The sequence below is a fragment of the Bos grunniens genome, chromosome 12 (genome assembly GCF_055505025.1).
Source record: "Bos grunniens cultivar Pamir isolate PY7600 chromosome 12, Bosgru_T2T1.0, whole genome shotgun sequence".
Taxonomy (NCBI): domain Eukaryota; kingdom Metazoa; phylum Chordata; class Mammalia; order Artiodactyla; family Bovidae; genus Bos; species Bos grunniens.
In genome coordinates this window covers 92,724,644-92,739,874 of record NC_141176.1, presented here as the reverse complement: position 1 = coordinate 92,739,874, position 15,231 = coordinate 92,724,644, and the positions used below count along the sequence as shown (strand labels likewise).

Sequence of the window (15,231 nt, the reverse complement as noted above, 5' to 3'; positions counted from 1 at the left end):
ACAGGGTTCGGCCGGAGTGTCCTGCTCCGGGCCCTCCGCCCTGGCGGTGCAGCTGTGGGCCCGGGGCCACCCCATCCCACACGATCCTGAGAGGCTGCTCCCACGGCTTCATCCCAAACAGAAACACTCGCTGGGAGACTGTTTGCCCGGCAGCTGGTCTTGGGAGAAACTTAATGCCAACTTCTGTCATCTTTTTAATCTATGAAGAGACTAAACCAGAACTTTTTCTTCTTTATTGCAAGCAGATTCAGATCTCCCGCCTAGACGTTCTGCAGAAAAGTCCAATCATAATGAATATTTGAAGATAAATACTTTATCTACAGAAATAAAAGTTAAAAACAGTAGCATACAAAATAAATTTTACAGAGATTTAAGATTTGGTTTAATTCACCATTTAATTTTTCAAAGCAGATTAATAAATTATCAATTAAACATTACTGTTCAGAGGTTGATTTATTATCTTAAACACACCTACTATACTCAATAATTTAAAAATAAATTCCAATATTTATGATGACAATACCTATAGATACCATTTGTGTTAAATATATTTTTGAAGATTTTCTTTATCACACTACATAATGAATGAACATTTTAAACAGCAATGCAGACGCACATAATTTTAAGTCAGAGACATTATATGCATATTAAAATTCTGTATATTTTGATAAGGTAAAAAATAAAGCTATATAAACTGATCTTTAGATTTTTTTCTGCAAAAGTAGAATCACACTTTAATAATACTCCGACACATCTTCGTTAAAGCTTTGTTTATGGACATCAAAACGATTCTCACCCCCATTCACCTACCCTCTAACTTACTAAAAAAAACAAAACAGAATGAATGCATTTGCCAGCTGACATTTTTCCTGTTTTTAAAATTAGAAATGGGAAACTTCCAAAAGAAAGTGCATACCAAGCTGTTACACTGAGTTGTTAAATAAATACCATTAATTTCAAGATAAGCAGAAGTGGTTGCGTTAGGTTCTTCATAATCAGTGCAAAACAGGTGAACTCAGTGGTTTTAAAGAAAAAGGCTGGAAACTCCCCTTAGGTTGCCCTGAACTTGTGGTTGATGTCCGTGAATTTAAGAATAGTTACACGGTGTGCGAGGCATTGCTACAGTTCAAGCTGCGAAGTCTCACAAGGCCAACTAGGCGTCTGCGGCGTCACTGCGGAAGCTCCGCCCCCAGCGAGCCTCGCGGCCGTGCCCCTGGGGGCCGTTTGGTCTGTGTCTGCCCGTGGAGTCAAGGGCACAGGAACGGGCTGACTGGGGTTCTAACAGGAGTGGCCGAGAGCGCGTCCCTTCTCCCAGCCGGACGTGGCTGCAGCTGGGAGGGTCCGGCCCTGGTCCCAGGGCGGGTCCCCTCCAGTGGGAACCAGACATCCGGACCAATGGGGGAGATGTTATTATGTGGTTATTGTGCAGCTGTGAGTAAGATTTTCAAAACTAAGGAAGATACCTAAACTACTTGCTTTAAGGTCAGTTTAAGGCAAGTAAGCACTGCCCACCGCCAGGTGGGAGTCTCAGTGTCTTGTCTGAAATGTCCCTTCCCTGGTTCTCGTCCTGCCCTGGCTTCTGGTCTCATGGCCCTGGTCCATCTCACATTGTCAGGCGCAGTCACTTAGGAACTTCCCAAACAATTTTAAGAAGACATATTGGGGCGTGTAACGGTCAGTAGCTGTCCTAAGGAGACTTGAATTATCCGAGGTAAGTGATAACCGTCTGGATACAGGCAGAAAAGAGGACAGCGAACCGTCAAGAAGCTTCTATTTTAAGGCTGAAGGATAGAAACTAAAAACTAAAGAAAAAGCAGATGAAATTGCAATGAACGGTGAAGAAAGAGCAGAGCAAATGATCAGACTCTAAATATGCCTTGTAACTACTCGCTACTGCCAGAAACACCAAAAACAAAACAGGTTCAGAGAATAAAGTCAAATCTGAAAATTCACATTCATCAGATATTGAGACATTCAGCCAAAACGTTCATCAGAATTTAAATGTGAAGTGGCCAAAATGTCTTCAACTTAAAAAATAAAAGCTTTAAAAACATACTTTAAAAATTAGATATGGTACGTTAACAAATAAACGAATAAAACAGATATAAACAGCTATGAAAATACTTCAGTGCAAAGGCAATTTTAAGATCTCTAAAAAAATACATTACAAAGAATTTGTTAACTAAAACATACAGAGAATCTGCCCCCACAGGTAAGACATTTATACCCATTTTAGGTTCTTAAAAACGGCTGTACAAACGCACACACGGCTGTTTGCAGGGTCTGGTGCGGGCCTCACGCAGGACGCGGGCGTGAGTGACGGCGAGGGGGCGGGCCCTCGGGCGGACGCCCACCCAGCCTCACGGCCCCTCGGCGTCACCCCACTCTTTGGTATGCTTGCCCGTCACCCGCTTTCTCCGCACCACCTGTGTACCCTGTTCTTGCGGTCAACTCCCCCCCTCGTTCAAGTATCTCACAGGTGAGCATTACAGCAGCGAACCACGCGGTCTGAGCGACTCGGGAGCAGACCCAGGTGGGCTCAGCACCGTCCCGCATCCACAGGGCATCCACCGGGGGCAACGTTCAGCTTCCGGGTGACCCTCCCCTAAAACGCCGTCAGTTGTACCTTCTCAAGTTTGAACCTCAAACTGAAATGTTTTCCTTACGGACCATTAAGGCTACGTCGAACTGGTTATTTCTAGAAACGGAGATTCCGTTACAGGAGAGCGACGGGGTTTACCGCCCGGCTGCCTGCGGGCGGCACGCGGGCAGCGGTATTGCTCTTAGGTCTCCCGGGCCGCCTCGGCGACCCTGGGCCAGGTGCGGATCTGGGGGTCCACGCCCCCGAGAGGCCGCTCCCCGTGGGGGTCTGAGCACCGCAGCAGAGGCCGGCCCCGGGTACCCAGACCCCCACGCGTCCCCGCAAACCCCGAAACACCCTTCCCACAACAGCAAACCGCGCCTGCGCCCTCGGAGCGGGAAGGGGCACCTCTCGGAACCTGTGCTTTACAAGCCAGGCCCCCCCAGAGGCAGCGGGGTACGGGGAGGGGGCTCCCCGAGCACGCGGGCAGCACCTCCCCCGGAGGGGCGGAGTCGGGCCAGATGTGACCCGCGGTCAGCGTCACCACGCGCAGGTCTGGACGGCAGCCGTGGACGGGGCGGGGGGCCAGTCCGAAAGCAGAGGTGTCGGGCTCGGGAGGATGGAGCAGACCGGACCCCAGCCCGCGAGGCTCGGCCATGCTCCCCGGAGGCCCTGGTAGGGCGGCTGTGCTCGGAGCGGACCGAGACCCTTGAGCAGAGGTCCTCCCGTCGCCACGCGGTCAGGGAGGGTAGCGGGCTCGTGCGTGTCCTTCTCGGTCGCCACTCAGGGACGCCTGTCCCATCTTCCTCCTTCTCCGGCCGCAAGAGCAGCACACGCCACGCAGCCCTTCGGGGCTGGACCCTTGAGTGTGGCCTCCTCTGGGGCCGCGGGTGGTGGGAGGCTGAGCAGGAGGGGCCCCGCGTTCCCTGCCTTCCAGGGCGCTGCCCGGGGTTGGAGACTACAGAGTAGCAAGTGGGTGACTCCCCAGAGGCAGTCCTGACACGAAGCGCGAGGTCTGCGGAAACAGAAAGGACAGAGTCAGTACCGGGACCCTGCGCGGACCCTGTCCAGCGCCCGTCGGAACGCAGCGCAGCCGCGGCCCTCGCTGCCCTGGCCGGGGCACCCTCGAGCGTAGCTGGGCCAGACACCGGGCGGCGTGTGGACCATCCGTCCCCTCGCGTCCACTGTCCCGCAGAAAGGTGTGTAAACACGAGGCCCCTCCCCAGGCCCCAGGCTGAGTGCGGCTCCTCCCGCAGCGCATCTTGCTGGACCGCTCCGACGGAGGCCCCCGCGGCCGGAGGCCCAGGTGGTCAGACTGGACGTGCAGGGAGGGAGCAACCCGGCCAGGAGATGCCCACTCTGGATGCTGAAGGCGCAGCTGGACGCCTGCCCCGGCCTGGCTCAGAGCCCTTTGTTTATTCTGAAAGGAGGTCTTTCCTGGAGGACCCTTCAGGTGGAGCCATGCCCACCACCGCGGATGAGAATGAAGGCTGAGTTCTGGACGCCGAAGGACGCTGTGGGCCTGTGCACCGCACAGATGAGTGTGCACGCACGCTCACACGCGTGCCTGGGTGTGCACCGCAGGCAGCCTCAGGCGGCCAGCCTCTCCAGTGGGCCACTTACCGGGGACCGACCCCACGTGTGGGCAAGTCTTTGTCACCGTGAACCTAACAGAAACGGCACAGCACGGCAAAGCTCTGGAGGAAACCCACGCGGTCCGCAAGAGCACAGCACACGGGCTGCCCGCGGGCGGCCGTTACCTATCCTCCGGCTACTCGCGCCTCGGCCGGGGCTCGGGGTCCGTCAGCAGCGGCCGGTCGGGGCTCAGCGCGGCGTCGGCCGGGGCTGGGCAGCTCGGGCTCCTCTGCAAGGCGAGGACAGACACTGAGCCCGCGCCGCACGCCCGGCTCTGTGGGGACGGCCGAGGGGGACGCGTGCGGGAGGCCCCGCTCTCGGAGCAGCAGCGGCCGATGGTCGGGGCGTGGGACCCGGGGCTGACGGCCCTGCCGCTCACCCCGACCTTCCGGAGACTGCGCTGCTCCTGAGGGCGCACAGGCCCCAGCGAGGGGCTCTGCACCGGCCACTGTCTGTCTGCCTGTCCGTCTGTTCCTGCCTGTCCGCCTGCCTTCCTGACGCTCTGTCTGCACCTGCCTGCCCGTGTCCCTGTCTGTCCCTGTGTCCCTGTCTGTCCGTCTGCCTGTTCCTCTGTCCCTGTCTACCTGCCTGCCTTCCAGTCTGTCCCTCCGTCCCTCTGTGCCTGCCCGGCCCCGTCCCTTGGCCCCATGTCCAGTCAAACAAAAGAATCCTGGCCTGAAGCTAGAATCCGGAGGTTGGGGCGTGGCAGGGCCGCAGGCCAGCGGGGTTGGGCGTTTCTAGTCCGAACACTGAGGCTTTCCAATCAAGTGGTGTGAATTTCTCAGTGCCTCGGAAGAAGGGAACTGCAGGAGCTGGAGAAGCACAGGGTTGGAGGTGCAGATGCCCCCGACTAGGCACGAGGGGCAGCAGGCGAGAGGTGAAGCAGACTAGCGCTCAGGTGGTTGCTCTTTGCGGGAGTGCATGCCCATGGATGTGCAAAGAATAAATGCACATGTGTGTATACAGATGCCACACGCGTGTACGTACACGCACATGCTTATATGTAGCCTCTGTGGTTTTCACTTTAATAGGACAGATGAAAAGAAAAAGCCACCCATCTCAAATGCAGCATGTTCCATGGAAGCACTAGCCAAGGGTTCGTTCCTCCAAAGTTCTGCCGAAATTGGCTGGTTTTGCAGCAACACCGCACGGACCCTGTGTGCGCCGGGCACTGGCTGCAGGCACCGTGAGGGGCTGTCACAGCCGTGGCCACGGACACCCAGAGCTCAGAGCCCTTCGCCAAGCAGCAGGGTCCGGCTTCTGCAAAGGCTCAGAAGCAAACCAGCTCTCAGTAAACCCCATCAATCGTCAGAGCATTTATTTTTAGCCCAGAGTTGGCATGATTTAACTGGTTTCACAAGCACCTCCTGTGACTTATTAAAATGTTCCTAATAATTTCATCCTAAATGTCTTCAAGTGTGTAAACAGTGAGATAAAATTATGTAGTTTACTCTAACAAATTCTGATGCCCCAGGGTAGAAAAATTTTGATTGCCAATAATTACTTGAACTTAAAAGATGAACGATTGTTAAAGAAAAAAAGGCCTTCTTTTTTTTTGCTTGAGGCATTTTCCTATTAAGCAAGCTGCCCAGTAAAGCAGTAACACCAGGCACAGGCCTTCAACGTGTGCCCAGTGTGGGGACACACAGGGGCATCGAGACACAGAGGACGGAGAACAGATAAGCGCGTCCTTGAAGCCTTGGCTCCAGGTGAGAAGCCTCCCACCGTGGGCCGCGGCCACAGAAAACGGTGCGGCCGCTCCATGCTCCTGAGAGTGAGCCACCCATGCAGTTTAAGGCACAGGTGGAGTCTTTTTCCAAAAACAATCATATATTTTTAACAAGATAAGAGAGACTTTGGTGAGAGAGTTGACCCCGAACACGCCTGTCCCGGCTTGTCCACAGTCTAGGGGCCCGGCCGAGGCTGCCTCTCCCGGGGCCGTGGTCCTGCCAGTCCCGCGGGCTCCACATGAGGGACAGGGAGGAGCTGCCTCGGGCCCCAGGGCGAGGCCAGCGCTGACCCAGGAGCTGCCCCTGCCGCACGGGGGCTAGGACCGGCCTCACAGCTGCCACCAGGCCAGAGGGGCGCTGAGGCTCCCCAGGGAGGCCCCGCGCAGCCGTGTGGGTGGAGATAGCCCGGCGCCCGCGGCACCGGGGGCCTGTGTGCGGGGCTCCCGAGCTTAACCGTCAGCCCTCCATGGTCCTCCGATCAAGTCCCAAACATGCAGAAAGACAGAAAAGCATCACCTTGTTCCGTTAGAAAGTCAGACTGCTGGAAGTCTGAGAAAGCATAAAGACGGTGGGCTGCTCGACAGAAAGGCACTGGTTCCTAGTCTGCCGGTCCCAGAGGTCAGAGGTCAGAGGTCAGGAGGCCATGCACATCGTTTGCAAACAAGATTTGGGTAAAGAGGCCGGAAGATGAAAGGAACCAGGAAGGGAAGACACAAGAAAAGGCAGTGAGTCGGTGGTTGCACCCGGAGCCCCTGCGGCCACTGGAGCCCCTGCGGCCCGTGGAAACCTCCCGTGCGCTCCTGCCCCGCCCTGGGATGGCCTGAGATCACCGAGCAGCTCTCGTGAAGCTGCCGGTCGGGCCGGCTCTGAGCCCTCTGCGCCCCCTGGCTGGGCACCGCGGGCAGCATCTGAGATCAGCCCTAGGGGTCCGAGAGCTCGCCCACCTGACTGGTCACCTCCTGGGGCGGTCACTGCAATGACGGAGGCTCCACCCCACAGCCGGCCGCAGCGCAGCGCAGCGCTTGACGGCTAAGAGCAGGGGGCCCTGCGTTCCCCAGAGGGACTCGGGGGGGCGAGGGGGGAACAGACGCCCTCGCCTGTGGTCACCCGCCCTCCTGCCACTCACACCTGCACGCCCCGCCCTCCTGTCACTCACACCTGCACGCCCCGCCCTCCTGTCACTCACACCTGCACGCCCCGCCCTCCTGTCACTCACACCTGCACGCCCCGCCCTCCTGTCACTCACACCTGCACGGCCGCCCCCTTCACCCACACAGGCATCCTGCAGGATGGCCTGCTGCGGCCTCTGCCTCTCAGAGCATCCCTCCTCCTCCCCAAGGGCGCACGGCCAGAGCCACGGAAGGACGAGGTGGGGGTGGGGGAAGAGGTGCGGGAGAAGGGGGAGGGGGTGCGGGGTCACAGGGGCGAGGAGGTGAGGGTTCACGGGGGGAGGGGTGCGGGATCATGGGTAGAGGGGGTGTGGGGTCACAGGGGTGTGGGATCATGGGGGGAGGGTGTACAGGATCACAGGGGTGAGGGTGTGCGGGGTCACAGGTGAGGGGTTACGGGGGTGAGGGGATGCGGGGTCATGGGGGTGAGGGGTCACAGGGGGAGGGGTGTGCACGGGGGAGGGGTGCAGGGGTGAGGGACTGAGGGGTGCGGGGTCACAGGGGTGAGTAGGTGTGGGATCATGGGGTGAGTTACAGGGGTGAGGGGGTACAGGATCACAGGGGTGAGGGGTGCAGGGTCACAGGGGTAAAGAGGTGGGGGACGTCCGCTCCCTGAGAGCTCTCTAAAACTCCAGGTCACGCTTCTGTTTGGACGCTGGCCTGGGCATCCTTAGGTCTCACCCATCTCCTGAATCCAGAGTTCAGCTTGTTGGCGTCCCCTTGGGAGCACGGAAAACAACAACCCTACCTACTCATGACCAAAATTTCCCAAAATGAATGCTAAAGTTTGACCCACATTTCCATCCCTAAAAATAAAGCAATTTTACCTTTGAAATAAGGATTAATCAAAAAAACTTGTTTAGGTTCACACAAAATAATTTGCCTTTTGTACTGGCTTAATCTTTTTCTCTTAATCTTTTCCTTATTTCGGGGACTACCTGTCCAAGTCTAACCACTGGACATTTAGTTCAGGTGTAAAATCACATGTCACCATCAGTAACACTGGACGGACCACCTTTCCTGTTGCCTCCCTGGGGCCCGCCCCACAGTGCCCCCCAGGCTGCAGGCCCCCAGCGGGCACCTGGAGTCGCCATTGGATGGACCGCCTTTCCTGCTGCCTCCCTGGGCCCCCCCACGGTGCCCCAGCTGCGCCCCCCGCCCCAAGGGTACCTGCACTCTCTCGGTGGCACTGGGCCACAGCTGCCTGCACAGCACCTTCTTGAGGACGTCAGGCAGCAGGCTGACGGTGACCAGCAGGACGATGGCCAGCCAGGCAGGGCCGCTGGACAACATCTGTATGAATACGTAGTACATCCTTTGATAACTGAGGAAGGGCCTGCAGTGTCCAGGGAAAGAAAACCACAGCACAATGGCCGATGAGGAGCCGGTGGAGACCCCTGAGTCCCGCACGGAGGGCCGTCTGCCCTGGCGGGATCCACGTCCATCTCTGACGGTCACAGTCCACCGGCTCACCAGGGGGGCCTCTCCCCATAGCGCTGCGTGACTTTGCCCTGAAGGCTGGGTAGCGAGCATGAGAGGAGGGGGAGTTCTATGAGGTCATTCCAAGGGGGGAACAAGCCCCAGAAGTTCAGCTTCAGAACAGCAGGGAAGACGTTTAAACATGAAACAGGGGGTTTTGCTCAATACCTATTAATACAGAGAAGATAGTGTTCTCATTAGCAGAATGGCTAAAGACAAGCTTATGCCAACATAATTTTTAAAAATTTCTATAAAAATACAGAGAACGAAATGACTTCCCTGCCAGGCGGGCTAGGAATGCCTTTGGAGACGGGCAGTGAAGTGAAGTCCTGTCTTTCTCTGTGTGACCCCACAGACTGCAGCCCGCCAGGCTCCTCTGTCCATGGGATTCTCCAGGCAAGGATACTGGAGCGGGTTGCCATTCCCTTCTCCAGGGGATCTTCCCCACCCAGGAATCAAACCTGGGTCTCCTGCATTGCAGGCAGATTCTTTACCATCTGAGCCACCTGGGATGCCTTAGAAATGGGCAGTGACTGCACTAAACTCAAGTCTCACGGCTTCATGCTCCGAAGTGTCCAGGCCCAGGAGCTGGTGGGGGGTTTTGGGGGAGACTTTCTCTTAAACAGCCGCTTGGAAAGCTCACTAGAGCTGCAGGGATCTCACGCCAGAAGTCGGGTGGCGGGAAATCCACCAAGGGCAGGTCTGGTTTTCCCGACATGTAATGCACGGAATGGCCACTAGAGGTCAGCAGTGGAGCGGGCCACCGGGTGGATGTCCACACAGGAGCCTCCACGTGGGGACCGGATGCACCAGGGGCCTCTCCCCAGGGTAGGGGGCCGCCTGCCCTCCCCCTCAATCCCTGCGCAGTAGCGGGGAGGCCAGGTGGACGGGACACTGCTTCCAGCCTCACGTCTGGGCAGGCCTGGGCCTGGCTCACTGCCCCCAGCCACAGCCCTGCTCAGGACGTGCTGCGCCCGAGGGGGGCGTCACAGGAACCCCTGCACCTGTGTGACAGGCGGGAACAAGCGCCCGGGGGCCAGGTGGACATGCCCGCCTGTGACGTGACGTGACCCGGGGGAAGGGCCGAGGAGCACGCGGGCCCCGGGTTCTGAGGGGTGAATAGGAGCTCACCAGGCCGGCCACTTAGACGGGACACCCTGGGCAGAACAGTGCGTGCAGAGGCACACTCGTGACAGACGCAGCCGCCGCCTGCCCATCAGGACCGACTGCTGGGTCAGTCTCTGTCCACCCCCAGGTGGACGTTCAACCGGCAGCACGGTGACCTTCTGAAAAGTGCAGCTGGGCTCTGTGGCTCCTCTGTTTAAAACCTTCCATGGCGTCCTAATGGTCTCCGGAGGAGCCTTCCTTCCGGGCCTGCCTTGGGGCACTTGCCTGCGGGGCTCCCTTCCTTAGCAATGACCCTGCCTCAGCCCAGGGCCAGCAGCCCAGAACACTCACAGGATGAGGTCAGCGCTTTTCTCCCAAGTTTCTGTTTAAATAACAGCTTTTCTGGGGAAGCCGTCCCCGACCTTTGATCAGTCCCTTCCTGGAGGGTTTGGCCTGTTCATCCCCCGTCATGCTCGTGATGCAGCGTGTCTCCCCTGGGGGAGGGAGCGGAGATCACCCCGCCTCGGCCCCGTGGGCCCCGGGCCCTGGCGTGAAGCCCCTCCTGCACACAGTGGGCATGCAACCTGCACCCACACGCGGGACGAGGTGGGACTGAGCCTTCAGGCCTCGGTGATATGACGGTGACTGAGAAATCATCAAATCCGTACCAGATGACTCCTCCCCAGAGGAGGGAAAAGACGATGTAGAACAGCAGCGACCCCCAGATGACAAAGTGGTTGACCCAGGTCCAGTAGTGGGTATCCAGTGCCAGCTGAAGAGAGACCAGGTGGTTAGCCGTGGGGCCACCGGGCCTGTCGGCATGAGCCTGGGAGAAGGAAGCCGGGGGGGCGGGACAGGAAGCAGACACAAACCCCTAACTTCAGCCAGAGCGTCTACAGGGGCCTGTGTGGGAGAAACACAGCCCAGATTCCAGAGCAGGGCTCCCCAGGCCCACCCTGCCGGAAAGTGCCCGGACCCCGGGGTGGGGGCGCCCCCTGCAGGAGATGCTACTGCCCAGGATATGGCTCTGGGACATCCTGTCTCACTCTCCAACCCAGGTTGGTAGGATTTGGGACCTTCATGACGATACTTCACGAAGAGCCTGACTTGACTTTAAAAACGAGCTCAGTTTTTCACAATACACTTGTTTCAGTTAAAGTGCCCTTTGAGTACACCGGGGGCAGGGCTGCCTGCCGTGTAAAAGCAGTCTAATTCCAGTCCTTTCACACAGAAAAGGCTGTGGCATTTCCCTCCTCCCCTGCTGTGTAATTCTGAGCTCGCCCCTCAGGGCCGAGGCCATGTTAGTGGTGGGGAGAGGACCCCGGCGGGCCGGGGTCAGGGTCGGGGCCAGGGCCACTGGGTGGCCAGCGCACAGAAGCACGTGTGTGCAGGGAAGGTACCTTCAGGGTGACTGTGAGCACCATCACCGTGAACACCAGGGTCCCGAACGTCCAGTTTCCAAACACCTGCGGAGAGAAAGTCCAGTCACCTCTTATTAATACAGACTGCCTCTTCCACACTCAACACAAGCGTCCGAGCATCCCACCCGCCCACCGCCTGTTCGCCCAACCCCAGAGGCGCGGGGACCTCCTGATGTCACCGTGACGGGGGGGCTGCACCAGGCCCCCGGCTCCAGCAGTGTCTGTGGGCGCCCAGTTCTTCCCGCAGGCCGCCCGAGTCTCCCCCTCGGCGCCCCACGCGCCAGACCGGACGGCCCGGGAGCTGGAGTCTCGGTGTGCACAGTACCCACCCTGCCTCCAGCCCACGCTTTAAGCAGACAAGACCTTCAGCCCATCGCCCCACCCGACTCGCTCTGCGTGGCCGAAGTGAGCCTTAGTGGAGTGAGTCTGTCCTCTTTCCAACTCAAAACCCTGAGGGTTCCGACAACAAACCACGGGTGGCATCTTCCTGGGGCGGCATCATTGGCGGGGGGAGAGGGGGGCCCGTGGGACTCACAGAAAGGGAAGGGGGAGACAGGACGGAGCTGCACAGAGGCCAGGGCAGGTCCGTGGCCAGAGCCCCGGACACACTGCGCGGCCCCGGAGAGGCGCGGCCGGAGAGGCGCGGCCCCGGCCAGCGGGAAGGAGACAGCACGCTTCTCGCTCAGAGACGCAGACACAAGCAGAAGGAAACACCGGGCAGGTGAGAGGCTTTATCCTGGGGACAAACCAGCCTCTTGGACACGCTGCTTCTCGAGAGCTGGCTGGCCCAGTTCTGATTTGTCAGATCTGTGAGCTGCGCCTCTCAGAGGAGCTCCTGTTCTCCTTTCAGAAGACACACAGCTGCACGCCACAAAGCGCGAGAAGCTGGACCTGCGGTCCGTTCTCGGCCAAGGAAACGTCCCCACAGGTGCTCACTTCAGGTGAGCGTGTGGGTGTGCAGTTAGTGAGGCAGAATCTGCTGATAGAATATTCTAGAAGAAAAACCGAAGCATTAGGACTTTTGTAGGAAACGGACCTAAGGACCCTCACCGCTAGATTTTTCACTTCATCATAGTGATCAAAACTGGGCTCGGTGGCTCTCAACAGAGGGGCGTCTGTCCCGAGCTGGGGACACCTGCCATGCCTGGGGACCTGGTGGACTGGGGGGCACTGGCCTCCCCCAGGCAGGGGCGGGGGTCTGGACGGCCCCCACAGTGACGTGCCCAGGCCGGGAACCTCCCAAAGCAGCGCTCTGCCTTCAAGGCTTACAGCTGGGCAGGAAGTGAGGTCGGGCGGGCCGTGCTGGGCACGCCCAGCAGGTGCGGGAGGACGAGGTGCCCGTGTCCTCTCCCCGGAAGCCGCCGTTTTCAGCCGAAAGCAGAGAGTGACAGTGCAGGAGGCGGCAGCTCTGAACCCCCCGGGACCCTCAGCTGCGCGGCAGGAGCCCTGGGTCCGGGCCTCAGGCTCCTTACGCCTCAGGCCCCCGTGTCTGTCACCCCTGCTGGGTGGGAACCCTGAGATCCCACAAAACATCAGAGAACCGCACATGTGGGCCTAAGGACAACGTGGGGGGTGGCCGTCCCGGCTCACAGGGACGCGGCCACGTAATGCTCCAGGAGCTCCCCCAAGCTCCCTCAGCTACGGGAGAGGTCAGGCTGAGACACTGAAACCATCTGTCCTCATCTCTACCCTCTTTAGCGGGGGCTTCACTGGGCTCCAACCCCCTCTCTCAAAGGGTCGTCCAGAGGGGACTTTTCCCAAGTGAGGTCAGTTCCCCAGTCCCCAGTGAAGCCCTAAGTCCTGTCTGATTTCCTAAAGGATTATTGTGTCCCCGTGGGGTGGTCACATGGGGTGACACTCTCATCCACGGGGCGTCCCCCGTCCCCGTGGGGCGGTCACATGGGGTGACACTCTCATCCACAGGGTGTCCCTCGTCCCTGTGGGGGCTCCAGGACCGTCGGGGCCGCGTGGGAGGGCGAGGAGGTGCAGCTCTGGCCCCGCCACCCCACACCCAGGTCCTGGTTTAATCCCTCCTCTTCACGCTCTTTTTCCTGAGACTGAGTACTCTACAGGAAATTTTCCTGCTCATAGACGCTCTAAGGCCCAGACTGATCAGTTTTTATGTATAAGACGATTCCATGACAACACGTCCTGTGTTTCCTGAAGGTTGCAGCTGCAGCAACGTCTATCACACTGCAGGACCGTCTATCGTGCCCGCTCCACGTGCCAACTCGGACCCTTGTGGAGCCTCGGGCGGCCCTGTGCTCAGCCTGCCAGACAGGGGTCCTAGGCCGGCTCTCGGAACTTCCTGGCTTCTATTACTACTCATCCTAAACTTTCAACCATCCACCCGGGAGTGTCCCACTGCTCAACTACGGTAAAATCACTGTCTTCTATTCTCATCTGCAAAATAGCATGACTCTTGTCTGTGAGGAAAATACTCCAAACTTGAATTTCTCTGTTTCAAAGGTCATCACCGATTCTATCGTCCTTTCGATAGATCCACGAACATTCCTGAGTCGAAAGGGGTCTCAGCGGTCGCCTCCTGACCGTCACTAGGGCAGGGCGGTGGCACCGTCCCACCAGCAAGACGCGGCCTCCTTGGAAGGGCAGCTGCCGTCACGGAGCACCGGCCGCCCGAGGCTGCACCGGACTCACAGCTCTGTTCGCAGCTTAGTTTGAATGATACAGAACCAGCTGGTAACATGTTCTCAGTTCTGTGAGCGATCCAACCCTCCCACCCGCCGGACGCACAGGAATCGTCTAAGAATCAGCAGTCTGGAACAAGAAGCCGCCTCTGGGTCCAGAGTCCAACCACAGACAACGTGCGCACTCAGCCCGGGCCTCCACTCTCCTGGCCTCTGCCCTCCTGGGGACAAAGGTCCGCCCTGGGCCCCGTGGGCCTCGCGCCACTTAGCACTGGTCTCGCTCTCATGCCTCTGAGTCTTTAGGTTGCTCACGGTCCCCTGAGCACGAGGGACCAAAGGCCCAGCGGTGGACAAAGGCCCACGTCCAGCACTTCGCTTTGCAGGACTGTCCTGCCGGCTGCTTGCTGATATCACTGGGCGTCTCAGAAGCGTCTCCCATGACAGGCGGTGCGTGACTGCTGCGGGTTCTGTCCCCTGGGGCCTCAGAGCTCGGGGTCCCCACCGACTGGGGTCCTCTCTACCTCCGGCTCCCTTCCTGTCATCGTTCCAGGTTCTAACCAACACTTCTGTCCAAGATCAGCTGAGCAAAGGCACCCAGCTGCAGGCTGAGGTGAAAGGTGCCTGAGAATCTCAGGAAAGACCCTCTGGAGGCTGGAGTGGCTCAGCGCACCCTCGGGAGCGAGGGGCAGAGAGACAGGGACCAGCAGGAGCCCTGGCTCACAGGAAGGACCTCAAAACCATTCGGGCCGGTACCTCCGGACGACACGCGGCCCCCGCCCAGGTCTGTGCTCGAGGCTGCCCGGTAACCTGCGTCCATGCCCAGGGTGTGCGTCCTGCCCACACACACACCGTCTGTGGGCTTGCGGGGCGGGGCTGACCACATCATCTGCTGACGTGAGAGCCGCGCTCCTCGGCAGCCTCATGGACTAAACACGCATCCGGGCTTGCTCTAAACCCCTGCCATCGCCCCGCGTCTGCCTGAGCATCCGCCTGCTCGACTTTAACTCCAGGAAACCGTCCAGCGGGAGGAGCGACTGCAGGGGGTGAGGGTGATGCCCGGAACCGGGACCTCGGTGCTCGGGACACGGAGCCTGAGCTCTGCAAGATGCACACGGGTGCGTGCTCAGTGCAGCCCCAGGGAGAGCTCCGTGAAGACGCAAAGAACCAGAGACAGCACGAGCCAGCCCCACCATCGCTGGCGGCACCCGAGAACCACTCAGCTAAACCAGGAGGACGAAGGCTCTAAAAATGGGAAGATTTCAGAAAAGTGCAGTAAAGCTCTGAAAAACCTTCAATTTAGTAAACGCTGGTTTAAGTTACAATGAGAGACAACAGCCCTTTTCAGCCACGAGAAAAAAGGAACAGAGAAATTGATGGGCAAACAAGTTGCCCAGGACACACAGCAAGACTCAGAACTTCAGGCCAAACACACAGAGGAAGAGACGGGCAGAGAGAGGCGCC

At 58.5% G+C, this 15,231-nt stretch overlaps 1 protein-coding gene across 6 annotated transcripts in view; it reads right to left on the bottom strand.

The window, feature by feature from the left end:
• Nucleotides 1-376: 376 nt before the first annotated feature.
• ATP11A (ATPase phospholipid transporting 11A) overlaps nucleotides 377-15,231 on the bottom strand; it is a 103,125-nt gene continuing 88,270 nt past the window's right edge. For 4 of the 6 annotated variants that reach the window (XM_086330654.1, XM_086330658.1, XM_086330659.1 and 1 more), the window contains exons 26-30: nucleotides 11,102-11,167; nucleotides 10,370-10,473; nucleotides 8,286-8,451; nucleotides 4,342-4,445; nucleotides 377-3,596 (exon numbers count right to left, since the gene is read on the bottom strand). In XM_086330654.1, coding sequence (XP_086186780.1) covers nucleotides 4,353-4,445; nucleotides 8,286-8,451; nucleotides 10,370-10,473; nucleotides 11,102-11,167 — 429 coding nt within the window. In that variant the 3' untranslated portion in view covers nucleotides 377-3,596; nucleotides 4,342-4,352. Of the gene's footprint in view, nucleotides 3,597-4,341; nucleotides 4,446-6,462; nucleotides 6,550-8,285; nucleotides 8,452-10,369; nucleotides 10,474-11,101; nucleotides 11,168-15,231 lie in introns of all 6 variants that reach the window. The other 2 variants (XM_086330655.1, XM_086330657.1) reach the window with 2 other exon arrangements.